This window comes from Lagenorhynchus albirostris, chromosome 3 (genome assembly GCF_949774975.1).
Source record: "Lagenorhynchus albirostris chromosome 3, mLagAlb1.1, whole genome shotgun sequence".
Taxonomy (NCBI): domain Eukaryota; kingdom Metazoa; phylum Chordata; class Mammalia; order Artiodactyla; family Delphinidae; genus Lagenorhynchus; species Lagenorhynchus albirostris.
Window position 1 is genome coordinate 127,455,417 of NC_083097.1, and position 27,881 is coordinate 127,483,297.

At 43.0% G+C, this 27,881-nt stretch overlaps 1 protein-coding gene across 1 annotated transcript in view; it reads right to left on the minus strand.

The window, feature by feature from the left end:
* Nucleotides 1–12,347: 12,347 nt before the first annotated feature.
* Nucleotides 12,348–27,881, minus strand: part of GLRA1 (glycine receptor alpha 1) — a 51,069-nt gene continuing 35,535 nt past the window's right edge. Inside the window, exons 7-9 of the mRNA XM_060146375.1 lie at nt 27,520–27,734; nt 18,746–18,892; nt 12,348–12,638 (exon numbers count right to left, since the gene is read on the minus strand). Coding sequence (XP_060002358.1) covers nt 12,348–12,638; nt 18,746–18,892; nt 27,520–27,734 — 653 coding nt within the window. The remainder of the gene's footprint in view (nt 12,639–18,745; nt 18,893–27,519; nt 27,735–27,881) is intronic.

Here is a 27,881-nt window from a genome sequence, read left to right on the forward strand (position 1 = left end):
TTAGTGGATGAATTGTCCAAAAACAAAAAAAAATTAAATCTAAGATAAATTATGTAAATAAAATACAGTGACTGACTTTGAGCCTTTATTTGATGATGTTACCACTCATTTTGGAGTGTTTTAGATCAGTCTAACACTGCTTTTTCATTAGTGTTGTCTTAGCTGTGAATTGGATATCAAGTAGTCATGTTCGTCCCCAATTCTTTATGGGCCAGTTTCCAAGTAGGGCCCAGGGTATTCACAACAACTGTGGCTGCAAGGTAATTCGTCTCCTCCCGTGGGTTCCCTGGGTCAGTCAAGTTTGAGAATGAGGTCTCTGGAAATGGCTTGTTCTGGGAGAGGACCAAATAATGTGTGACTTGGGAGCACTTTAGTATGTTTTGAACACTTAGAAAGTGAGCAGTCAGTATCCTTTCCAACTGCGTTTCACCCAAACTGACACTAGTTATTTACATTGCAGTAATTTGCATCGGTTCTAGATACAGCACTTTTGGACTGATCCAGACAATGAGACATGTGGATCCCCTTTGGCAACCTTGCTGAGAGGCTTAAAAGCATTAAGAGTTTTGTCTTGGACACTTTGTAGTTCATGTTGTGCACCTCAAGGCTAATTACAGCAGGGAAGATGTGTAGTGTCGTTTTTCAAACTTATTTGGAGGCTGCTGAGGTCCTTGGTATGTTTGTCTTGAAAGTAGAACTTGGCTATTTAACTTGCTTTAAAAAAAATTTTTTTTTTTTTGAGAAAGTTGTACTTTTGTTTAATATGCGCAAGAATCACATTGGGTAGGTATTTAATCTGTGTCCAGTATACTAAGTAGCAAGACACACCCCTTTGGGATTTAATTCACTCATCTCATTTTAACTGTTGTTTATGCTGAAAATATTATAATGGATCACGTATTAGAAGGTTGAACCATTAAAATGTGAAATAGTCTGAATTATAAATGCTCTGAAATGCATTGTGGGAATGTCCAATTTTTTTGTCTCTTGCATACTATTCTGGCTAAATGGCATGTTGAGCGTGGTACACCTTTAAATGTGGTAGAAATATATATCTAACATGGAAAAAACAGTTTAGCAAATTGATTATTTGATATATAAGCACCACTTCTAAAAAAGATGTGGGGCAATCTTTCATCTATTACTAGGATAGGTAATACTAACCTTCTCTTTCCCAAAAATATTCTTTCTAAAGAAAGGCAAATCATTCTGAAAGAAATTATTCTTTTTACATACTTCCACAAGCAGTGACTTATTAAAAACCAGTTACGTTTTGTCTTTTTTTTTTTTTTTCTATTCATATTTGACTTTTTCACGCTCCATACCCTTTTTACTTTATAGTCATGATTTCGTCCTTTGAATAGATGCTCTTTGGGTTGGGAGAATCATTTTAGTTACAGCTGAAAATAAAAAGGACATGCTAGATTATTCTTTTCTTCTAGGTCATCTCTGTTTAATATTTCAGATCAACAAAATGTAATAGTACTAGGATCACAATCTCTTCATTGCAAATAGCTACATTGTACTAAGAATTGCCTTGGTTTGAGATTTGACAAAAGAAGAAACTCTAGAAGTAACTTTTTTCAGAATCACTGTAGAATAGTGAGCTGAATGTAGAACCATGACTCTACTGTACCTTTATTGTCCCCTTTCTAGTGCCTACCTACCACAAACTAAATGCATAATACTTGGCTTGAATTGATGATGTCCTAGAAGATGTGAATTTCTAGTGGGTATTAACTATATCTGCTGCTGAGATGAAGGGAAAGGCAAGTTCCCTGCAACAAAGTACAGGTAAATTTGAATTAGGCTGGAAGTATCAGTTAATGGAGAGAGGGGATTGAATGAACTGCTTTGCAAACCATGAGGGAATATCCTATTGGTCTGTCTTTGAGAACTGACATACTCAATAGAGTCCTGACCCTTTATTCTACATTTAAGGTTGTCCTGATGCATTCCAAGTCTGTCTTTCCAAACATGCCTACCGTTCATTAGACTTCAGCCGAATGGATAGTCACTGTGCCTTATATTGTGCCTCTTGTTATTTACCTCCATATTTTTTACTCATGTTCCTTCTGCTGGAATACTCGTACCATCCGTCAAAATCTCACATGTTTTTTAATCTTGCTACTGCTCAAATGGCTCTTAAGCCGTGAAACATATCATGTTTTATTTTCTGCATGGTCCGTGGTACCCTCCTTTGTCACATATTTCCTGCATTTCACATTAGTAAGTATTACCAAGTATTGGTAAGTACCAAGTATTTTGGTACTTCTTAGTAAGTACCAAGCTGCTTACTTATTAGTAAGTACCAAGTATTTTGGTACTTCTATTAGCCCCTCCTGTGATGTAGGAAAAGAAGGTCTGCTTTATTCTGATGCCCTGCTTTCATTGTACACTGTCTTGCCACAGTAGATTTAATAAAGAGCAGGTAGGTGGAGACAGGCAGGTGCAGGGAGGTTAAAAACACAAAGCTGATAGAAAACCTGCACAGAATATGTACATTCTAGCCCTGGCTATGACACTTTCTTTTGAAACCTCCTCCTTGAGCTTTCAGCTCAAACCTTGAAGGGTTAAGCTGCTTTCTCTAGGCTGAGACATTTTGAAAAATCATGCAAAGGCAAGTACTTAACAGTTGCCAGGAGACCCGCTGAACCTGACTTGTGGTCGCTAAACAGGGTCCATTCAGAGCGCCACTTTGCTCACCAGCATCCAGAGCTGCACAGAAGGAGCGGCCCTGGTCCTCAGAGCGGTCGCCAAGACCTTTCTGGTGTCACTGCTGGTAGCTGATGGTTCTGTTAGGCCAGACGCCAAACTTGATGCAGCTGAAGTGTCATGGATGAGGCCAAAAGGGACTTCGGCAATGTAGTGAGAAGAAGCCTACCCCCATGAACTGGTCTGGCTAGATTATACACATCAAGTTACCTAGGCGATTGTTAAGTCAGGAACAAAAGGACTTGGAGACAAGCAGTAGCTTATTAATATATATTTTTTGAGTGTGTGGGGGAGGGTTACGTCCACATATTTACCTATGATTTTATTTTCCCACTTAATTTCCAGAGCCTGGATAGGAGTCAAGAGCTGTTAGAAGGCCCTCCTTTATTGGAACATTGGTCAGGCTGCCACTTGTAATACTCTTGTTTCAGTGGTACCTCATATAAACAGTTGCTCCGTCTTTACCTCCGCAGCTGCTTGGGGGAAGTGGTTACCTTGTGTTTAACACTTTCAAAGGTGGGTGAGACTACAGTTACATAAATCTAAAAAGTAAACTGCTGTGGAAAATAGTTTTTTGTTTAGAGTCTGAGCTCAGATGTGCCATCCTCCAAGAGACCTGTCCTGAATTCTTTCTCTGCCTCATCTGTTATCCAATCTTCTCTTGAATTAGTTATTCATATCCATATCACATCTCACTTCACTAAATATAAGTTCTGTAGTTAGGAATGGTGCTTAGCTTTGGTTCCTATGCCTTGTATTGTTTGTAGTAGGTTCTTAGTTGAGTGACTGTTTTAGAGGGATTCTAGACTTAGGAAAGACTTTCAGAAAAGTTCTAGTCCTTACCCAGGAGTCCAGCCAAATCCAAGCCATTCCAGGATACAGTGACCTCTCATGCAAGACTACAGACAAGGTGTGCTCGTGGTCCTCCAAATGCCATTTATTCCCATTTTGCCCTGTTGTTTACTCATTTTGCTCTCTTCCACAATTCCTTTAGCCAGAAAATGGCCCCATATCAATTCCAAATCCTTCATGTACCAAAAACTGGATTAGCAGGCTCTCAACCTTTTAAGGTGGGCTGATTTATATTCATTGTTCATTACCAAGTTCTGAGAAGAGGAAGGCCAAGGATTGTCTTGGGTGGTTCTTGATCTAGAAGATGTTTGATTTCCAGTCTAGTACAAGATAGTATGCCTTGGCACATAACAGGTTACAGGAGGTTAAATTTATGTGTATTGGACTGTACCTAGGCAAAAAGAACCATGTGCTTTATCAGTTAGAAGATACATTTGAGTTAAACTAATGTCTTTTCAATATACTGCTTTTTAATGTAAACTAAACTAAATTATTTTAATGTAAACTACCACATCAATTGATTTTATACTCAACAATTTGGGAAGATAAGAGCTTTTTACAGGCAGGTGACTAACGTCACAGAGAATGAAGTAATTTGTTGAAGTCAAAAACAGATGAGGTCAACATGTCATGCCTGTTCCAGTGACGTGAAACTTCCGCAAGGCTGTGACTTGGGCTAGTAACATAAGCTTTCTGAGCTGCCGTTTCCTGATCTATAAAAGGAGAAATAGGATTAGGGCCATTGTGAGAATTATATAATTTATAAGTTATATAATTTAAAGAGACTGACATACAGTAGGTGCTCAACAATATTTTTGCGATATTCAAGGTTTGCTCATATTCTCTTAATGGTCTATGTATGAGTGACCCCTATTCACAGAGCTTAATATGGTGCTTCTATTTAGCTGGTACTCATGGTATCCATGGGAAAAAGGGATGCAGGTGCTTGGTAAGTGGAATCGGTTCTAGAATTTAGGTCTCTCAGTGTGTGTTCAGGCTCTGAGGCAAGTGTGGTGTAATTCGCCAGTGAGAATCCTTGGGGCTAGTCATGCAGTGTCACTGAATCAGCTGCTCTGCAGGGCGGGTGGATTTAGCCCTTTGGGAGCCAGCCTCAATTCTGAAAGAAAGATTTCTGGTGACCTCTTCTGGCAAACAGGAAGAAGTGATAAGGAGCTTCAGAGAGATTGAGATAATGGAAATGCTCTACGGTTTACATCAAGGGAGTGGAGTTAGCATTCATTATGTCATTTTATCGAGACAGTGGGTCTGTGATGTGAACATTATCCCCAAATATATAAAGAAACTGAGGGCTGGAGAGGTGATGGTTTTGCTCAAGATCACTTGCCTACTTGCGTTTCAGCCTTCTAACTTGAAGCTCGTGGCTTTTCCAGTGCACCAGGAAAATCACAAGTGGGTTTAGAGAGGAAAGCTGAGAGGAGAAAAGGGAGAGTGGGATCACCTTAGAGTCTGGGGATGTCTTTATGTTTTTTCTGCAACTATAAGGCAACTGGAGAAGTGGCCTTTAAAAAAACAACGAAAACTTTACAGCTGGCAAAACTCGTCAGGCTCAACTAATTCAGTACTTCTGTTTTACAGATAGGAAAACTGAGGGGAAAATAGGAAAGAATTTTACAGTGACTCTCTATATTAACTACCCAGACTATACAACTACCATTTCACTGTATTTGTTTTATCACACATCTGTCTCATTCTAGAGGTCTTTTTAAATATCCCTGGGTTGAATCTTTCAGGGGCAAAGAAGGAAGTGGCTATATGGTGACGGGGAGCAGGGGTAGGAAACGGTTTCCTAATGGAAACATTATGGTTTCTATTTTATTATCTTATGCGAAATCTATTAATTTATTTTTAACTTTGGAACCCGAAAAAAGTTCAATCTGCAATATTCTCATTAATTTCAGGGCCAGATGAAGGGAGAGTGAAGATCATTTGTCATAATGTCACCCTATAAATATTTTGAAGAGATTCTATTGCTATAAACCATAAACACATCCCTGTTGGGAAAGACAGGAGCAGTGTTTTCTGATTATAAGGAGTGTTTGTTGGAGCTACAGGCGTGTGGAAGCAATTTCAGGAACATCGCTGTGAGGGTGAGGTTTGTTTGGGGGTGGGGGGCGATTGGAGAGGGCTGGCTCAACTCCAGCCATACTTGCTATAATATTTTTTCTCTTTCTTAGTATAACCTAGTTAGTGTTACGAATTTCGATGAACCTCCCCAGTGGTCTGGAGCAGTCCCATTTTTTTTCTGCCTGTAACTGGAACTAGAGTAATAGAGATAGAGGAAAATATTCCTAAGTCTTGCTGGAATTTTCTTGTTATGATTAAACGGTGTGTGGGGGACAGGCTGGGAGGGGACTTGGAGTCATTGCAGTTATTTCCCCAGGGATATTTCATAAGTTCTGCTCTGATGCGTTTCTCTTTGATCCTTCCAGAGTCTCTGGCAGAGAGAATTCAGACAACTGCCATAGGAAATGGGGTACAGTCTTCACAGGACATATATGCTAAAATACAGAGTGGAATGTTGTCCTGATGTTGGATGGGATTCTCAGGTGAGAAGCTAGTTTATCAGTACTGTGAAATAACTAGACTTTCACTGCCGGAAAAGTAAGATTGTAATCTCCTTGAGGACCAAGACCCTCTTCTTTCTTAATTTCTCCCTACCTGCCTTCTGGGCAGGCCTGGGATGGGGTTCCAAGCCTGACACTGAAATGCGGAAACAGTGAAACCTTTTACAACACACAGTATGCTCTTTTCTTCAACCCATCAAAGTATCCAGAATTTGGCTGTGATAAATCTCCTTCAACTCCCTCTTTTTACAGGGGGGTGATTGGGCCAAGGAAGGTGGAGTAGCTTACCCATGTTTCCATGATGAGCCTGAGGTAGCGCCAGAACGAGGACCCACTTCCCATTGACCTCTGTCTACTTCAGGAGGCAGGTGTGTTTAAATAGAACACTGGGTTTTGAAGTTGCATAAGAAAACAGTTGAATCTGAAGAAAGGTAGGCCTAAAACAAGGCAATGCGGGGAATTGGGAAGTAGGGCAATTGTGGGAATGGAAGACCCAATCTTGCTTGGAATCTGTATGTCGCCAGCGAATGTCTTTCATCCCCATTATTAGTTAGTTGGTTAATTAGCTGGTGTTGGTCTACAGCTGGTTAATGGCCTTACATAGAATATAATTTTCATCACTGGGCTCTCTGAAGGGTATATTTTTGGCTTGCCATTCTCTGTAGTCTGACTTTTCGACCCAGTGTTCCAGTGGAAATTTTCCAGAACATTGAAATTTCAAAATGCAAGAGGAAGAATAGAAATCACAGCCTTAAAACAAATGAGACAGGAGCTACTAGTCCATTCTAGTCCCCATCCCAGCATCCCATTCTCCACCCCCTCAGAAATACATCAGCATATCTGGCAGAGCTGGGTTTCACAAAACAAGATGCACAGCTTGATGAAACAGGGATGCTGATGGAGGCAGTGAGAGGAGGCAGTGAGAGGAGGCAGTGGTGGGGTGGAGAGCGAAGAGGGAGAAGGAGTGGTCTGGACGCTAGCTGAAGAAGCCTTAATGATCCTAAAAATTATTGGGCAATAATTGCTACCTTGGAACTCACTTCGCTGTTCCAAAGAATGATAAAGCACCTTAATTATTGCTTTAAATAACCACACAGCTCCATCAAAACAGCATGAAATAGCACCCACGTATGAGCAAACTTATCTACTGCCATTGCTGTTTACAGCCTGAGAAGTCCTTAAGGAAACAACAGGATAATAACTTGGTGGAGTCATCATCTAGTCTGGGCCCTCAAGATTCTAGGTTACTCAGGCCTGGGAGAGGTGCTGGCACGTTGCCCTCGTTCTCCTTGACATTCTGAGATCTTTAACTGGGACAGTGAGAAAGAAGTCATTGCTTTCATTCTCTTAACCATTGGGCTGGGGTGGGGTGGGCAGTGTTTAGGGATTTTTTAAAAGTTCCTCATTACGACAGGAATTTCAGCCTATCCACGGAGGTTCTTCCTATCCATTGGGATTTCAGGGTACTCTGAGACCAAAGCCTTTGCAACATATGCTTTGCCTCACGGTGCTACAAGTAGTTAAGAGCAGCCCAGCTCAATCAAAACACAGCGTGTCTTTTACTCCTTCCTTGGTCAGGATAAGCTCCTGTTTCTGGCTTCCTAGAGCTGCAGGAAAATAGGAGGGTTCTTCATTTAAATTTCAGGAGTTGGTTTCTGAGAGAAGGGACTTAGTGGAAGAAAAAACAGCTAAATTATATTTTAGCTTTTCCCTGCTAGAGAATTTTTGGTCTGTTCCCTGTTTGGTCTGTTTCTCAGCAGACCTTACCAGCCCCTCAGAGTGCAAACCTTTCGGTCAACCTGAGAACCATAGCTCACAGAGGAAACCTCATCTTGCCTGCCTCTTCAGAGTTAGGGTAGAGGGCAGCCTTCTGAATGTGCAGAAGGTGCTCGTTGAATAAATCTGATAGCTTCCAGAGTGGTATTCATCGTCCCTGGGCTGGGCTTCCAGCCAGACTAGGGAATATCTGTACATCTCAGATCTCCACCCCAGTCCTAAAGCTGATGCAGATTGTACCTGCTGCTTGCCAGCTTCTTCTCCTAAGGAGGCACTTACTGCAGACATGATAACTTCCTTCAATTTTGGTGTGTTGCAATTAACTAAGGAATCTAATTTTCACAAGACTGTTATCAGCGATGGTACCAGCTTAGCTGGGGCACCAATCTACTCTGCAATCAATATCGAGCCTCACAAAACACCATCTCATCTCTTTTTAATGATGTTCATAAAAGCACATACTTTCAAAGATAGGAACCATCTCCCATCATATGTATTTTCTCCTCAGTATGAAAAAAGTAGCCTATGAAAAATATTGGTGAACTTCTTAGAGGGGTACATTTCTTATTTATTGACAGCTTAGAAGAAGAAATAATTCGGATCAAATGACCTTTTGTCTTTGTAGACAAACTAAAAATAGAGTTAAGTTCAAGGTATCTCTCTCACATATAGACACACACATTTTTTGTTCTCTTCATGCCTGTCCTTGGTCACTCCCTGTAGCGTTAGTCAAGAATGGACTTTTGAATATTTGAAAGGACCAGAGGATGGCAGAGCTGAGCCATTTATTTTGGCTGCTCTTGAAAAATGAGACATGTTGTAAACTAATAGATAAGTTATTGGTATTATTATCTGCTTAATCACTTTCTCCTAAATTTGGCTCCTAGGAGTTTGGGAGGTGGGTGAAATTACCCATTCGTCTCTGCCAGTATCCAGTTCTTCCTTCATGCAGAAATAAATACTGGTCTATATACATAAGGGTTTGAAAACCAGTAAACCACTCATTATACCTAAATTAGTTTTCTCTGTACTGTAGCCCTTGGCATCTGTAGTCCCAAGGCATGATGTCCTCTGTGCACAAACTGAAGAGGAAGTTAAGGAAGTATTGCCCTTTTTGTTAAAGCCAACTAAAAAGATATTGGGCTTAAATTACCTAGTTTGATTTTCTGTAATGATGAACTCCATGTAACTAGTTGCTAAATCCTTACTACATTACACATTAATGATAACGTGTTCTCCTTGAGCATATGCTCCATTCCTCATTCCTGATGGAATTTTTGGCATTATAATGATTGGTGTTCTTTCCCCACATTTGTTCACCTTTGATAAAGTGGAGCGAAAGGAAAAACAAATCTGCAAATTGTCCAAAGAAAGGCAACAAGAATTGTGTGTGTCCATATATGTGTGCATATGTATATTCATAGCCACCCGGAGAGTTCAGAAATCAAAGTGACCTTAAACTTTCTGTTGTGTGAACTTCCTATAGACCAGTTCAAGCACATAGAGCAGTTGGTGCCAGGAGGGAGGTGGAAATCACCTGTACCACTCTCCCCATTATGTATTTAGAGAAACCAGAGCTTAGTGGTTTACCCGAGGTCACCCAGCATATTAGTGGCAGGACTAAAATTCACATTCTTCTTTTCACTGCTGTCATGCATCCGCTCACATTTACTTTCTATGAGAGATGCTGTGTTTGGAATAGTCTGAGAGAAGATCCCCTCTGTGTCTCAGAGAGATGATTCTGTTGTCTGTTGGGTACTATCAGCTAGACCTGGCAGCACCCAGTGGGCACAGAGGTTGACTATTGTGGCAGAAGTTCAAGGATCCAGCAGAGGTTGGGCAAATGGCCCAGTGATTTCTCTGTCTTGAGGAGATTCCAGACACCTCATACAAGGAGTACGGTGTGATTTTGCAGTTTGAATGGAGGAAAAATGTCTTAGAACAATTGGTACTGTCTTTAGTTCCTGATAGTGGCCTAGCGCATTTGTTGCCTGATTCACCTAGACTTCAGACATTCTGAATTTAGTCTAATAATGAGTAAAGTAGAGAGAATGGGTTCTTTAATTTTTTTAAATTAAAAAATGATTTGCCCCCTAAATTGAAAAAAATGCTAGTGAAAGGGGATGTTAGCCTTTCCAGAGACCCATGCACCACTTGAGAATTGAGGGTTTTTCCCCCTCTCCCTTAAATAAAGTGAATATAGTGCTCATGAAAGGTGCTAATGGCAGTTCAAAGGCTGATATTTTAGTCTTGAACTGGTAGTATTTGTTCAAGTCCCTCTATTTAACTTTTCCTCATTCAGACACGTTAGTGGTGGGGAAAAGGATGGTCTTACATGAGAGACTCCTACTCACTTGGCTCCCATTCCTCAATGCTTCTTAGAAAAAAGGATTCCGGGTTCCCTCCCACATCCTCCACGGCTAGAATACAGTTTGGTTTTCTGGTCTACACAGGCCAAGAGAAGGGAAGGCAATGATTAGTTAACCTTGGAACTTGGATGTAAACAGCTTTTTCATTAAAGCCACAAAGCCAAATCCTTTTTCGGCTGCATAGTGCATTTTCTTTACCTCAGTCACCTCTGGATCTTGTCTTAACCTGCTTCCTTGGGCTTCTGTGGGCATTAGTTATGGGCATAGGGAATGGGAGAAACTTACCCTGGGGAAGGTGCTTTAGGGAGGAGTTAGGTTCCCAGTGTCTCATGTCTATCCTGCCCTAAGTTGGGGATACTCTAAAGGCACCAGTGAGCCCCAAGCCTCAGGACGACTGACTGTCAGCTGTGTCTCAACAGCTACCTACCACTTTGTTCCACTAAAGTGTAAAGAAAGAAATGTAACCCCAGTATTCTGGTCACGGGCCATAGCAGGGAGGATGCCACAAGCCATAGTGCAGTCGTTTCAGGTGCAGTGGTGTTGACAGAGGGTGGGCAAGAGGCTGCTGGACAGAGCTCCCCTCTCATTCATCTGTGCACATCTGTGTCCTTGAGCGGGCTGCCCCACTCCCCGCAGTTCACTTCGCAGGCGCTCTCCTTTTTCCCCAGAACGATCCCACGATATCCCTAGCTATCTGGATAGTTCGGGCACTTCAGAGTTAGAAGGAGAGAGAAACGTTTGTCTAACGTTCTTAAATGTTAATGCCAAACAAAGCACCAAAAAGGAAAACAAAAAGAGACTTATAAAAATATAATGGGGTCTTCCCCCCCAAGCTTCCCCCATTCTTTGTGGTATATGAAATGTCAGAATATAATGAACAGACTTTATAAACATTACTCTCTTTCCACCCGTATACACACATCTAAGTGGCAGCAGCCTCACTGCTGCCCTTTCACCTCGCAAAACTTCACTCTGTAGAACCACGATATAATGCATCTGTTTCATCCTATGGACCCCACCTTCCCAAACATACACCCACTTGCAATTCCAGAGACTCTCCCCAAAAATAGACATCTGAAAAAAGTGCATCTGTTTATACTCAGTCTATCTGCATATTATTTCTTGAGATTATTACCTTTTTTTTTTAACCATAAAAAAGATTGCATATTAGCAATATGATGAGAAAAACCACAGCGGCCATTTCTGGGTGGTGGTGGAGGGTAAGTGGGGTGGGTGGTGAAGCACAGAAGCGTGAGGGCTCAGAGAGGGGCAGCTCAGAGAGAGGTCCTCAGCCTGGAGACGTGAGGATGGATTCTCACTCTTCGGGCCTCGGAAATGTCCCATCTCTTTAGTCACACCCTTCTCTTCTCTCCACTTTTCCCCATTTCCACTACCCATGCCTGGGCCGCACGACCCTCTTGAAGCAGAGGCAGAATGGCTTTTTGGCATGAGTCCGCCTGGGCCAGTTTGAAGATAGGCATGGCGTTTGGAGGGGTGTGACGTGGGACACACACCAGAGCAATCTTATTTGTGACTGTTTCCACTCTGGGAAAAATTGTCCATCACTTCTGTGACTTTAAAAATTTAAGCAGTTACTAGGCTGATAGGTTAAGAAACAAATCTTTTGTTCTTGTGGTTTTGGATTAATATTAAGCATGAATATATATCCTATATTATATTGCTTCCCTTCTGCTCTGGGGCAGACTGCACGCTCCTTCCAAACAGGAAAACCGCACAGCCCACGGACTCAAATTTTTGAAAGCTGTTTTCTCCCACTCCCCCCGACCCACCCCGAACCCTCCCCTTCCTCCCTGGCCCCTCAGTTCCTGTATTAGAAAAGCCCCTCCCTCCCCGCTCCCACCAGCCACCCGAGGTTAAATAGATAGTGCCACATTCTAAGAGTCATGCATCGCCGCATTTGGGATTGCACACATTGCAGAGAAGGAGATGGTGTGTGCGCCCCCTCCCTCCTGTCCCCTCCTTTTCGGCCCTCAGATTCCTGCGCTCTTCCCACTCTGCCCTCTCCCAGCCTCCCCCCATCCCAGACCCGTCACTGGTTGTGGACATCCTCCCTGCGGACGATCTTGTAGATGATCCAGTAGAACATGTTGAAGATGAGGAAGGCCATGGGGAAGCCTATGCGGGAGATTTTGTCAATCTTCTTGGCCCTCTGGATGAAGAGTTTTCGCATCTCCTCCGGGGACTTAGATGGCGCAGGAGGTGGGTTGTTGGTGGTGGTGTTGTTGGCGCCCTTGACCGAGATGCCATCCTTGGCCTGAAGGCAGGCCGGGCCCATCCCATAGGCAGAGAAGTTGAAGCGGCCCTCTCCGGCCTCATCCTCCTGAAACAGATTCAACATGGGGCTCTACTTAAAATAAGACAGGGGCTGGGCACCCTCCCTGCAAGGCACTCCCCTGGGGGGCCAGGCCATGCCCATCTGGCTCTCCCTGCCTCCATTCCAGGCTCCTGAAGGCTCTTTGGCTGGCTGGGGAGTTACGCCTTATAGAGGGGTGCCACTCACATACCAAAACAGATGCAAACCAGGGGATAGGAGTGCAGCGTGGAGTCTGGAGACCTGTGTTCAGGTCTCTGCTCCATCATTTGCTGGCTGTGTGACCTTACGCAAGTCACTTCCTTGGAAGACTTCCTTCCATGACTCTCAAAGAGTTTTTTAATTTCATTTTTTCCTTTAAGTGGGGATAAGATTCACTCCACTACTTCAAGGTGTTTTTCGACCATCAGAGGTTATAGATGAGCGGATACTCTGAACGCTGTTTTGTTAGAAATCCAGGGGACAGTTTTGAGAGATCCCCTGCTTTGCCTCTGTTGCCTCCTTGCCCTCTCCCACCCACTCCATTCCCCAGTAATGTCTTCTGTGCGTAGGTTGGGGGAGGGAGTGAATGGCCCAGGAGGGAGCAAGGGCTGTGGGCCTCACCTCCACTCACAAGCCAGGGCACCACAGCTGCTTCTTACCTCCGTGTTCCTGTATCCCTGGCAGGTGTAACCTCAGACATACCTCTGGATTTTTATCACGTTATCATTCAAGCCCTTCATCATTTGGCTCCAACTTACCTTTGCAGCTTCCCCCCTCCCCCACCCTATGCTCTGCACCCCTGCCTGTTGTGTTGCATGTTCCCCCCTCCCTGCCTCATGCTCACTACCCAAATGTCTGCTCCCCTGACCCTCCTCGCTTTTTCTGTTCCTCATCTGGATCGTGGAGACACTCTTGTCTGCTCTCATCATGTCCGGCTTTGTGGTCCTTCCTTGTGAGCTCTGAGGCACGCTGAGAGTCTCAGCTGGGCTGCTGATTCAGTGTGTGGCTCTGGGGGGTTTATGGGCTCACTCTGCCATCCTGGAGAGCGAGAGCTCTTCGGGTAGCCTCCCTGTCTTCTGCTTGTTCCTGTGAGGGGCAGGGCCAGCAGAGAGCAGGAAATGGAGCCCAGGGGCCCCTGTGCCTGTCCAGCTCTGCGCCTGCCACTCCATCCTGGGTCCCCATCTGGGCTTGTTGTGATGACGTCTAGCCTAGTTTCCCTCCTGCCTCCCATCTCCCCCCCCCCCGCCCCCTCCAACCCATCTGGGTTGTTATGACATAAATCTTATTGGTCGTCTTTTGCTTAGAACTTTTTAATAGGCTGCCACTGACTTGAGGATAATTAAAACTTTTACATGGTGACAAGGCCTTAGATGACTTGGGCAGTGCTGTCTGCGTATCTCCGTCTGGCATTCTGTGCTCCAGCCACCCTGTGATATTTCCATCTCTTGGAAAGTGCTGCACTCCTCTTTCACTCTGGCCTCTGGGAAGGTGCGTCTCTCTGCTGGAGCGCTCTCCCAGCCCCACCCCTGCTTCCATCTTCTCTTTCCCTGAACTAATTCCTACTCAGAGGCCTTCCCTGAGCCCAAGGATAGGCTAGGTGTCCCTGCTGTGTGCTCCATAAACTCCCTCTACACCCCTCCCTCTTTTTCCTTTTTTGTATTTTAAAGCCCTTATCACATTGTTTTCCTTGATTAATGTCTGTCTCTTCCATTAGACTGTAAACTCCATGAAGTCAGAGGCAAAGTCTGTCATGAATATATTTCCTGGGCAGAAGTTCAAAACTCTGCCAGTGTTTGTTGACTAAACGTTTACTTGTATATCCTCTCTAATCCCAGCTTCCCCACCTCCCAACCTTTTTTTAAAATTTAAATGTGGTTGTATTCCTAGCGCCAGGAGGATTTTTTTTTTAAATTGGAGCATAGTTGCTTTACAATGTTGTATTAGTTTCTGCTGTACAGGAAAGTGAATCAGCTACACATATGCATATATCCCCTCTTTTTTGGATTTCCTTCCCATTCAGGTCACCACAGAGCATAGAGTAGAGTTCCCTGTACTGTACAGTAGGTTCTCATTAGCTATCTGTTTTATGCACAGTAGTGTGTATATGTCAATCCCAATCTCCCAATTCATCCCACTCCCAACCTTACCCCCTTGGTATCCATACGTTTGCTAGCACCGGAGGATTTGACACATACGATGAATGCTCAAGAAATCTTTTGCAAATGACTGAATCTGGTCCAACACCCATGTTGCACATGTGAGGGAAAGAAGATGGGCTCCAGTGCCTGGCAGATCGGTGCTCAACCAATACTTGTCTATGGGGACGACAACTAGAGGGTTTGTGCCAGAGCCCAGGAGAGGAGTTGGGGGAGGCTGGCCAAGTCACTGGACCCTGTGCCTGGTAGTGGGCTGGCTCCGACTCTGTTGCTTATCAGTATAAATAGCGCCCCCCCCTGCTGTGGTGGGGTGGGTGGGAGTGGGTGCTTGAAAATGTTTTCTCGCTGGGCTCCAGGTATGCAGGGAGTGGCCCAAGTTAACTCTCTGTACAGCTTTGGAAAATTATTCTCTGCCTTTTTCATCTATTAAGCATGAGAGGGGATGGGATGGGGGTGTGGAAGCCTCATCTGGTGAGAAGGTGATCAATTTCACATTGTATCCAGGAGAAAGGAAATTCCCTAGAAATGACTGGACCGAAGCTTGTTATTCCTATTTGAGCCAGCAGATGGCAGGAAACGAATGCCCAACTGCACCTGGGGCTGCGTGGGGCTGGAGCAGGGGAAATCTGATAGTTACTCTAGAGCCCAGGGAGGTTGGTAGTGTGCCTGCCCAGTCAGGCTCACAGAGGTTTCCTAATAATCTGAGTAACGAGGCTTGCCAGGAAATTCGAGGACCAGATGCTTTCTGCCCAGCAAATGAGGTAACATGGGAAGACAGAGGGAGATGAGGAGCCTGGCCAAGATCACAGGCTCCGAGAAGCTCGGGCATATAAGCGAGTTCCTCTTCACTCCCATCTGGGGCTTAAAACCCCCCTAGGGCTCTGCGGCCCCAGCTTGTACGCTGCCAGTGTACAGGCCGCGTCCAGAGGGCCTTACTCCAAGGAACCTCTTCTTTATGGTGAGCCCGATTCTGTGTCCTTGTAGTTTCTGACATTTGTGCCAAGTTGAGAGCCCATGGGCACAAGGAAGGTCACCCTAATTCAGATGCACACCAGGGGCCAGGCAGGAGGAGTGCGTGATGAAGTGAGCCTGGGGCTGTGGAATGCATTCCCTACCTACAGGCATTTGCAGTGCGCCTGTACCACGTGGGATGTGAACCCAGCGGGACCAGAGGCTGCAATGTGTTGAGTGAAACTAGAAGTGTGACTTTTGAATGCTGGCACTTTCTTCCAGACTTTTAAGACACTGCTTAAAAACGTAAAGATATTTGCGTGGCAAATTTGACCTTCTAGCTACTAGTTTTTGACCTCTGCCTTGGGATAAATCTTAGTTTCTATTTAAGGTCTAATAAATGCAGGACTATTTTTATCTGCTTCAGGATGGAAACACTGATGAACAGATAAGCAGCAGCTGGTGGTATATGGTCAGTGTTTTGAGAATAGCCATGGGTCTTGAAAGGCCGCCTTGCCTTTGCCATCAGTGGCTCCATGAGCCTGGTAACTTGCCCCTCCTCTTTGTTGTCACCTCAGAGGAGGAGTGGACCAGATGCTCTCTTGAGAGCGCTTCCAGCACCAGCGTGCTGTGAGAAAATGAGGAAGGAACCGAGCAGAGGAATCTGATCAAATCTGCATAGTGGCCTTATGCACAGTTTACCTGGCCAGAGGTAAAACAAAGCTTTTGTTTTCCTCTAGTGTATAAAACTGGTAGGCGTTTGGCAAGGGTGAAGGCAGCCTTTGGAAGTACTGTAGGCCCTGCATATTACGTATCTGCAAGGAGCTTCATTCACAGTTTCGTCTCTGTAAACGCTGCCCCCTGGAGTTGTGCAGGGCACAGTCTGGTGGACTGGTGCCAGTCAAATATTTTGGACATAGTCTTCCCAAATAACTGTCTCTGCAACACATTTTTGAACTTCTTTTAGCAGAGGGAAATGCAGAAAACGCTAGCCTATGGGGGAGAAAGGGAAAATAAAAAGTAAATCCCAGAGATAGTTGTGTTTGGTCAGTTCCTTGTTTGGACTATGTTAAGAGTCAGAGGCTAGGTATCTGGTGGACAGTAATGGAAGGACTAAAACTAGGGTCTTTCAAGAAGTCCTGTCTGGCTCGCTGCACCCAAGATGGTTTCCTCTTCCAGCGCAGGTTATATCCTAACTCCCATGGGCATCTTCTGTCTCGGAACGTCTGCCTGCCGCCTGCGGTTAACTGCTAGAAGTTAATTGAATCAGTTTGCTGATGTTTAAGAAACATACTGAGGGAAATCTGTGCCTATGGAATCATTTTAATCCCTGGCACTTGTGTGGCAGGAACAAAACTTAAAGCTACTTTGGCATCTGATTTCATCTTCACCACAGTCCCCCATTATACCCACTTAGTCCATTTCACAGATGGAGAAGCTGGGCCCCAAAAGAGGCTAGCTGAAAATCACGTACCAAAGAGGCAGAGTCCTTTGTCACAGCACCTTGTAACTCGGTAGACAGCTATTTTCTGTAGGTCAACCTAAAGCAGCTAGGGCCTCGGTGTGTGGCAGGTATGTGGTGTGTGGCCTGTATGAGCCCGGAGTGTATGAGCCCCTGGTTGTCCTTATCCATTGCTGGAAACACAGTAACCTCTCTGACTGGCAGGTCTCCTCTTTTTTCATTAGGTTTTTTTTATCCCTTTGTCCATTTGTTCAACAAATGCCTATTGCGTGTTCACTATCTATCAGGCCTTGTGTTACGCACCAGGGATGTAGCACTGAGCAAGAGGAGACAGGGTCTCTGCCCTGAGGGAGCTTATCATTCAGTGGACGATGCGCAGTAAACAATCACGTGATTGAACGCATAATTATAACTCAAGATAAATGTTCAGAAGGAAAGAAACCGAGTTCAACTAGAGTATGGTTTTTGCTGGCATAAACCGTGTCTTTGTGCAAATTAGAAGAAAGACATCCGCCTCTTGGGGTGTATGAACCGAGATCCCTTCCTCTGGCTGATAGAGTCTACGCCAGGGCAGGATTTAGAGAAGAGCACCTCCTTGGCTGGGGGTCCTTGTAGGATACAACCTGCATGACCACACTTAACAGGCTGGCATACGCACCTCAGTACAGGACCTAACCTTGACTTAGGATATCAAGGAAAGATGCCTCAGCCGAGGACTGGAAAATGAGTGGGTTCATACCAGGCAAAGTGCACCGGAAGAGCAACCCAGGAGGAGAGAACCAGACGCCTAACATCCTGTGCGTATGCTTGAGGAACTATGAAAAAAGCCAGTGCAGATGGTGCTCAGAGAGCAAAGGAGGAAGTGATGTGAAGATGAGGCTGGAGAGAAAAGCAGCTTCTCTGATCCGCAGGAGAAAGGTCTCCTGGGGAAGTAGTTATGGACCAGGATGTGGAGCCAGTTTTCTCCCACAGGCTGTATGCTCCCCAGTGGCGCTTGTTGGTTGGGACACACACAACCTCTGAATTAACAGAAGTTGGTGACTTTTCAGAGGTGCTGTGCCAAGTATTTCTTTATTCAATTCCTCATAAGGTGAGAGGATCCACTCTGGGGGAGAATCTTGCTGGATGCCCTTTTCTTGGAAGTAGGAAACAAAGGCCTGAAAACTGGACATTCTACTCTAAGATCTCACCTTTTGTGGTGCAAATCCCTTCTGGAATCAGGCCCATTGAAATAATTGAAATATTTTCCACCCTGTAGAAAACACCAGCAGACACCCCCTCTGCCTGCCATGCTTTGGGCTTATAGCTAGTTTCTATCTTGACACCATCAGTGTTTGCTCCCTCAGTTCTGTCTTCAGGTGTAACCTGATAGATAGTGTTACTATCTGCCTATAGACCCAATCAGGGCATTGTTTATGGGAGGGGAAGCTAGGACTTCCAGAACTTTGACCCCTATTTTGTGCGGGCTTTACCCACTGAGAAGGATGGTCCAGTGAAACAAGTATCACAAGACAGGGTTGCCTGGCACTCTTCCGTTTGCTGCCAGCAGCGAGCCAAAGGCCTACCTTGTGATGTCTTCGCTTCCTCCTGAATCGGAGCAGCTCTTTGTGCTGCCGAGACACAAAGTTGACAGCGGCGTACTCGAGCAGGGCTGAGAACACGAAGAGCAGGCACACGGCCATCCAAATGTCAATGGCTTTCACATAGGACACCTGGGGCAGAGGTGGGGGGAAGAGCATAGGGAAGTGAGGAGAGAGCAGAGTGAAGTCTTGAGTACTGAGGAATGTTTTCTGCTCGTTAGGACCCCCTCCCCCATCACTCACTCACTGCTGTCCTCTCTCAGCTGGGATATTAGGGTGGAGGGTGCAGAGGGAAACAGAAGAGAAATGCATCAAGAAGACTGGACAGAATATTGGGGAAAAAAGAACATGGTGCCTAGAAGAGTACTAAAGAGAGGGGGACAATGTGTCTAGCATTATTGTTCGGTGGAACAGAATGTGGTATTTAGACTAAAGCTCTAAATAGGAAGAGAATTTGTACCTAGGGTTAAAAGTAAGTGGAGGATGTCAGGGCGAATGGCAGAGTAAGATCTTCAAAAACTCTCTCTCCCCATAAAAGCAACTATCAAAAACGGTCAGAACCAACTTTTTTTCAGAACTCTGTTAATTAATCAAAGTCTAACAGCAATCCTGTAAGCATTTATTTAAGAAAATCAGCTGGATCTCAGTAAGAACATCAAGCTTCATGGCATTAAAGAACCCCCAGCTTTATTGAGATATAATTCACATATCATACACATTTAAAGTGTACAATTCAAAGGTTTTATACATTCAGAGATATGTGCAATCATCATCACAGTCAATTTTAGAACATCTTCATCACCTCAAAAAGAAACCTGCTATCTTTTAGCTATCATTTCCTTATTCCCCCAGTTGTCTTCCTCCAGTCCTGGACATTTCATATGAATGGAATCATACAATTTGTGGCCTTTTATGACTGGGTTCTTTCACTTAGCATAATGTTTTCAAGATTCATTCATATGGTAGCATGTGTCAGTATTTTATTCTTTTTTTATGGCCAAATAATATTCCATTGTATGGATATAACACATATTGTTGATCCATTTATCAGTTGATGGACAGTTTGGGCTGTTTCTACCTTTTGGTTATTATGAGTAAAGCTGCTATGAACATTGGTGTGTAAGCTTTTGTGCAGATGTATGTTTTTATTTCCCTTGGGGCTTTGTGGTGTTTTAAGTTGCCCTATTCCCATCCTCTCATCCCCAGCTCTGTGCTGGCTTTGAAATCCAACAGCCTGCAAGCATGGTGAACACGAGTATCCTGACAGCCACTGCATGGGGCAGAACAGAGTAGGAGATTCTTTAAAGCTGCATTCTCAGGGAATTGTTATTTGACCAGTTTTGTGGTTCTCTGAGAGACCCCACTCACAAGGCTGTCTTTATTTGACCTGACTTGGAGCTGGTCCAGTGTGAACAGCTTTTTCCTTGAGGGCATTTGTTGAAAACAATCATGGGCAAGTGTTGAACATTACATCAGCCCCAGGCAGTTGGTAACAGTTGAGGCAAACAATAGGTTGAGCAAAAAGTATAAAAGGAAAATCAGGGGAATGAGCTGTCCATAGAGGGCTTTAGGAAGCTATGATATATTCCTGGGAATCTATGCACATTCTTAGGCCTGTGTGTATGCTCAGGGAAGACCTGAGAAGGCTCTTAGCACTCAACTCTGAATAAACAGGAAGTAAAGGCTAAGGCAAAGTTGTAAACTGCTTGGCTGAGTGTTGAAAGTACACACAGAGTCCCTAGGCAAAGGCTGGGAGATGTATAGGGTTCAGGCATTTAAGGAAATCGCTTAAAGTCTTAGCTAACCACTAAGCTAATTGTAGAGACTTCAGTGGCCCCACACAGCAAAGAATACAGACATTACAGAATTAGTTCTGTAAAGTTACTAAACAAACAAACAACAGCAAATCCTGAGGAGGGAGGAGAATCTGATTTCCAGAGATGCCACACTGTATAATGTAAAATGTGTAATTTTCAACAACAAATCTAAGACATACAAAGAAACAAGAAAATATGGCGAATGCAATGGACTGAATGTTTGTGTCCTCCCCAAATTCATATGTTGAAATCCGAATCCCAATGCGATGGTATTTGGCGATGAAGCCATTGGGAAGTAATTAGGTCATGAGAATGGAGCCCTCATGCATGGGATTAGTGCCTTTATAAAAAGAGTCCAGAGAGCTAGCATACTCTCTGCCGTGTGAGGATACAACAGTAAGTCAGCAGTTTGCAACTGGAAGAGGATCCTCACCAGAACCAGACTATGCTGACACTCTGATCTCAGACTTCAAGCCTCCAGAACTGTGAGAAATAAATTTATGTCATTTATGAGCCACCCAGTCTATGGTACTTTGTTATAGAAGCCTGGATTGACTAAGTCAGGCCCATACATAGGAAAAAAGCAGTCAAAAGAAGCTGTGCCTGAGCTTCCCTGGGGGCACAGTGGTTGAGAATCTGCCTGCCGATGTAGGGGACACGGGTTTGAGCCCTGGTCTGGGAGGATCCCACATGCCGTGGAGCAACTAGGCCCGTGAGCCACACTACTGAGCCTGCACATCTGGAGCCTGTGCTCTGCAACAAGAGAGGCCGCAATAGTGAGAGGCCCGTGCACCATGATGAAGAGTGGTCCTCTCTTGCCGCAACTAGATAAAGCCCTTGGACAGAAACGAAGACCCAACACAGCCAAAAGTAAATTAAAAAAAAAAAAAATCTGTGCCTGAGGAAACCCAGATGTTGGACTTAACAAAGACTTTAAATCAGTTACATTTCTAATATGTTCAAACAACTGAAAGAAACCTTGTCTACACAACTAAAGTATGGGAGGGAATTCCCTGGCCGTCTAGTGGTTAGGACTCTGCGTTTCCACTGCAGGGGCCACAGGTTCAATCCCTGGTCAGGGAACTAAGATCCCACAAGCTGGGCAGCCTGGCCAAAAAAAAAAGTGTGACAACAAAGTCTCACCAAGTAGAGCATGAAATAGAAGTTACAAAAAAGAACCAAATAGAAATTCTGGAGTTAAAAAGTAAAATAACTGAACTGAAAATTTTACTAGAGAGGATAACAGCATATCTGAGTAGACAGAAGAAAGAATTAGTGAATCGGAAGAAGAATCAATGAACTTGAGGTTATCCTGTTTGAGGAACAGAATGAAGAAAAATTAACAGAGCCTCAGAGACATGCGGGGAACCATCAAGTGCACTAACGTATGTTTGATGGGTATTTCAGAAGAAGAGGAGAGAGAAAGAGGCAGAATATTTGAAGAAATGGCAAATATTTCCCCAAATTTGATGAAAAACACTAATGTACACATCTAAGAAACACAATATACTCCAAGCAAGATAAACTCAAAGAGATCCACACCTAGACATACCATAATCAAACTGTCAGAAGCCAAAGAAAAAGAATCTTGAAAGCAGAAAGAGAGAAGCAATGCATCATGTACAAAGTATCCTCAATAAGATTAACAGCTGGTTTCTCTTTAGAAACCATGGGGTCTAGAAAGCAGTGGGATGAAATTAAAGATGACCTGAATAAATGGGAAGACATCCTGTGTTCATGGATTGAAAGACTTAATATTATTAAGATGGCAGTACTCCCCAAATTCCTATATAGACTCAATGTATTTTGAACTAAAATTCCTTTTTACTGTTGTTGCAGAAATTGACAAGCTGATCTTAAAATTTATATTCATGTTCATATGGAAATGCAAGTGACCCAGAATAGCCAAAACAATCTTTAAAAAGAACAAAGTTGGAGGACTCACACTCCCCAACTTCAAAACTCACTATAAAGCTATGGTAATCAAGAGAGTGATACTGACATAAAGATAAATATACTTACCAATGGAATAGAATTGAGAGTCCAGAAATAAATCCATACATCTATGGCCAATTGATTTTTGAGGAGAATATAAATTCAGTGGAGGGAAAGAATAGTCTTTTCAACAAATGGTGCTGGGGTAACTGGATATCCACATGCAAAAGAATGATATCTCTCCATATACCATATACAAAAATAAACAAAAATGGATCGAAACCCTATATTTAGAGCTAAACTATAAAACTCTTAGAAAAAAATGTATGTGTAAATCTTCATGATCTTGGATTAGGTATTTCTTAAGTACGATACCAAAAGCACAAGCAACAACAGAAAATATAAATTAGACTTCATCAAAATTATAAACTTTTGTGCATAAAGAACTATCAATTAAGTAAAAAGACAACTCATACAATGGGAGAAAATATATGCAAATCACATATCTCATAAGGGTTTTAAATCCACAATACACAAAGAGCTATTACAACACAACAATAAAAAGGGAAATACCCCAATTAAAAAGTGGGGCAAGAGATTTGAATAGATTCTCCAAAGAAGATACAGAAATGGTCAATAAGCACATGAAAAGATGCTCAGCACTATTAGTTGTTCAGAAAATGCAAATCAAAACTAGAGTGAGATACCACTTCACTTCTTTTAAGATATTGATAATCAAAGAGATAGAATAACAAGCGTTAACGAGAATGTGGAGAAATTGGAACTTTGGCAGGATTATAAAATGGTGTAGCCACTCTGGAAAATAGTTTGGCAGTTCCTCAAAAAGTTTGGCATATAATTACATATGACCCAACAATTCCACTCTTAGGTATATACTTATAAGGGTTGAAAACATATGTCTGCACAAAAACTTGTACACAGATGTTCATAGCAGCATTATTTAAAATAGGCAAAAAGTGGCATAACCCAAATGTCCATCAACTGATGAATAGATAAACAAAATGTGAAATATCCATACAATAGAATATTATTCAGCCATAAAAAGAAATGAAGTAGTGATACATTCTACAACATAAATGAACCTTGAAAATATTATGCTAAATGAAAGAAGCCAGTCATAAAAGTACACATATTGTGTGATTCCCCTTAGCTGAAATGACTAGGATAGGCAAATTCATAGAGGTAGAAAGTGGATTAGTGGTTGCCAGGGGCTGGTGGGAGCGGGGAACAAGGAGTGACTGTTGATGAATATGGGGGTTTCTTTGTGGGGTGATGAAATGTTCTGGAATTAGCGCTGAGGGTGTACAACTTTGTGAATATATTAAATGCCACTGAATTTTATGCTTTAATAAAAATGAAGGGGGAAGAATGTCAGGTTGAGTGTAATAGCAAACGAAGCCCAATATCAAGTCTAGTGTTAACAATGAGTGGAGTAGAATGTTGAGTCTAGTGAGGGGGAATGTGGCATCAAATATTAATAGAGAGTGGAGCAGCATGTTGAGCCTAACATACGGAACAGGAAGCAGAATATTACTCCTGCTGTTGCAAATGAACAGAGCAGAAAGTGGTGTCAGTTGGTAACAGTAAACAGAATTTGGTTTCAAGCTTTTACAGTAAATGTAGCAGAATGCAAAGTCTAGCGTTAATAGTGCAAAGGGCAGATTGTTGAGTTTTCTTGTGAGGATGAATAGAGGAGAGAGTGGTGTCTAGTGTAGATGGCAAGTGGAGTAGAATGTCATGTCTCACATTAAAAGTTAATGGTAGAGGGACTTTCCTGGTAGCACAGTGGTTAAGAATCCGCCTGCTAATGCAGGGGACACAGGCTCGAGCCCTGGTCCAGGAAGATCCCACATGCTGTGGGGCAACTAAACCCGTGCACCACGACTACTGAGCCTGCGCTCTAGAGCCCACGAGCCACAAGTACTGAGCCCACGTGCCACAACTACTGAAGCCCACACGCCTAGAACCCATGCTCCACAACAAACAGAAGCCACCACAATGAGAAGCCAGTGCACCGCAAGGAAGAGTAGACCCTGCTCACCACAACTAGAGAAAGCCCATGCGCAGCAACAAAGACCCAATGCAGCCAAAAAAGAAGAGTTAATGGAAGAGTCATGTCATGAAAAACAAAAAACAGTGAGGAGACTGTTCTAGATTAAAAGAGCAAGTGTATGCAGTATGAATGTTTATTGGATCCATGTCCATTGATGACAGTTTTTGGACAATTGGGAAAATTTAAAGGTTGTATATTAGATGAAATTATGGAATTATTTCTAATTCATTAATACTTATTCAATTAATGTTAATGTTTTTTAGATGTGATAATATCATTGTGATCGTTATTCCTTATTTAGAGGTGAATTGTCATGTCTGTAACCTTCAAATAATGCAGCAGAAGTTGCATCTATCTATCTACTTACCTACCTACCTACCTACCTATAAATAGAGATAACGTAAATGTGGCAAAATGATAACAATTGGCATTGAGGTGAAGGCTTTTAGGGTGTTTGTTGTATATTCTTACAACTTTTTCTGTGTCAAAACAATGTTAAGTGCAGTATTGCATTGGAAATGGTGCAGAATGTTGCACTTAACATGAAGCTGAAGGGAGCAGAGTATGGCATCTGGCATTAACAGTAGAGCAGAGTGTTGTGTCTAGTGATGAGTGAGTAATGGGGAATGTGGCTCCAGTGACTGTAGTGAATGTAGCACCTAGCACACAGCACCTAGCATTAAAAGAGAGTAAAGCAGAATGAGGCATCAAGAGTTCTTATGACAGAAATCTCTTGAATTCCTATACACTAATGATGAAAAATCTGAAATAAAAATTAAGGAAACACTCCCATTTCCCATTGCAACAAGAAGAATAAAATACCTAGGAATAAACCTACCTAAGGAGACAAAAGACCTATATGCAAAAAACTGTAAGACACTGATCAAAGAAATTAAAGATGATACAAACAAATGGAGAGATATACCATGTTCTTGGATTGGAAGAATCAATACTGTGAAAATGACTATACTACCCAAAGCAATCTACAGATTCAATGCAATCCCTATCAAACTACCAATGGCATTTTTCACAGAACTAGAACAAAAAATTTCACAATTTGTGTGGAAACACAAAAGACCCTGAACAGCCAAAGCAATTTTGAGAAAGAAAAACGGAGCTGGAGGAATCAGGCTCCCGGACTTCAGACTATACTACAAAACTACAGTAATCAAGACAGTATGGTACTGGCACAAAAACAGAAATATAGATCAGTGGAACAGAGTAGAAAGCCCAGAGATAAATCCACGCACGTATGGTCACCTTATCTTTGATAAAGGAGGCAAGAATATACGGTGGAGAAAAGACAGCCTCTTCAATAAGTGGTGCTGGGAAAACTGGACAGCTACATGTAAAAGAATGAAATTAGAACACTCCCTAACACCATACACAAAAATAAACTCAAAATGGATTAAAGACCTAAATGTAAGGCAAGACACTATAAAACTCTTAGAGGAAAACATAGGCAGAACACTCCATGACATAAATCACAAGCAAGACCCTTTTTGACCCACCTCCAAGAGAAATGGAAATAAAAACAAAAATAAACAAATGGGACCGAATGAAACTTAAAAGCTTTTGCACGGCAAAGGAAACTATAAACAAGAGGAAAAGATAACGCTCAGAATGGGAGAAGATATTTACAAACGAAGCAACTGACAAAGGATTAATCTCCAAAATATACAAGTAGCTCAGGTAGCTCAATATCAAAAAGCAAACAACCCAATCCAAAAATGGGCAGAAGACCTAAATAGACATTTCTCCAAAGAAGATATACAGATTGCCAACAACCACATGAAAGGATGCTCAACATCACTAATCATTAGAGATGCAAATCAAAACTACAATGAGGTATCACTTCACACCAGTCAGAATGGCCATCATCAAAAAATCTAGAAACAATAAATGCTGGAGAGGGTGTGGAGAAAAGGGAACCCTCTTGCACTGTTGGTGGGAATGTAAATTGATACAGCCACTATGGAGAACAGTATGGAGGTTCCTTAAAAAACTAAAAATAGAACTACCATATGACCCAGCAATCCCACTACTGGGCATATACCCTGAGAAAACCATAATTCAAAGAGTCATGTACCACAATGTTCATTGCAGCTCTATTTACAATAGCCAGGACATGGACGCAACCTAAGTGTCCATTGACAGATGAATGGATAAAGAAGATGTGGCCCATATATACAATGGAATATTACTCAGCCATAAAAAGAAATGAAATTGAGTTATTTGTAGTCAGGTGGATGGACCTAGAGACTGTCATGCAGAGTGAAGTAAGTCAGGAAGAGAAAAACAAATACCGTATGCTAACACATATATATGGAATCTAAAAAAAAAAAAGAAAGGTTCTGAAGAACCTAGGGGCAGGACAGGAATAAAGATGCAGACATAGAGAATGGACTTGAGGACACGGGGAGGGGGAAGGGTAAGCTGGGACGAAGTGAGAGAGTGTCATGGACATATATACACTACCAAATGTAAAATAGATAGCTAGTGGGAAGCAGCCACATAGCATAAGGAGCTCTGTGCTTTGTGTCCACCTAGAGGGGTGGGATAGGGAAGGTGGGAGGGAGACGCAAGATGGAGGGGATATGGGTATACCTGTATACATATAGCTGATTCACTTTGTTGTACAGCAGAAACTAGCAAAATATTGTAAAGCAATTATACTCCAATAAAGATATTTAAAAATTTTTTGAAACAAGGAGGGGATATGGGGATACATGTATATGTGTAGCTGATTCACTTTGTTATACAGCAGAAACTAACACACCATTGTAAAGCAATTATACTCCAATAAAGATGTTTAAAAAAACCCACGAAATAGTGACTAATTCCTTGTGCTCGCCTTGTCTCAGGCAGGGAAGGGAGATGTGTGTCTTCCTTATCTGTCCTGCTGTTCTGTGCTCTTGGGCAGTAGGACTTACCTTGGGCAGAGATGCTCGGGAGCCTGAGCTCTGGGTGGTCATGGTGAGCACGGTGGTGATGCCCAGGCCCACACGGGCTGGGGCAGCGTCCATGTTGATCCAGAAGGAAATCCACGAGAGGATGACAATGAGCAGGCTGGGAATGTACATCTGGATCAGGTAGTAGCCCATCTGGCGCTCCAGGTGGAACCGGGCCTCGATGCAGGTGAATTTGCCTGCAAGAATTTATAGTGGGAAGGCCAGGTAGCCTTGGACAGGAACAAGGCTTTGAGGTCAGAGCAACCTCGACTGGAGTCCTGGTTCAGCCTCACACTAGCTGTGTCCTTAGGTGAGTGTCTGAATCTTTCTGTGTCTCAGTTTCC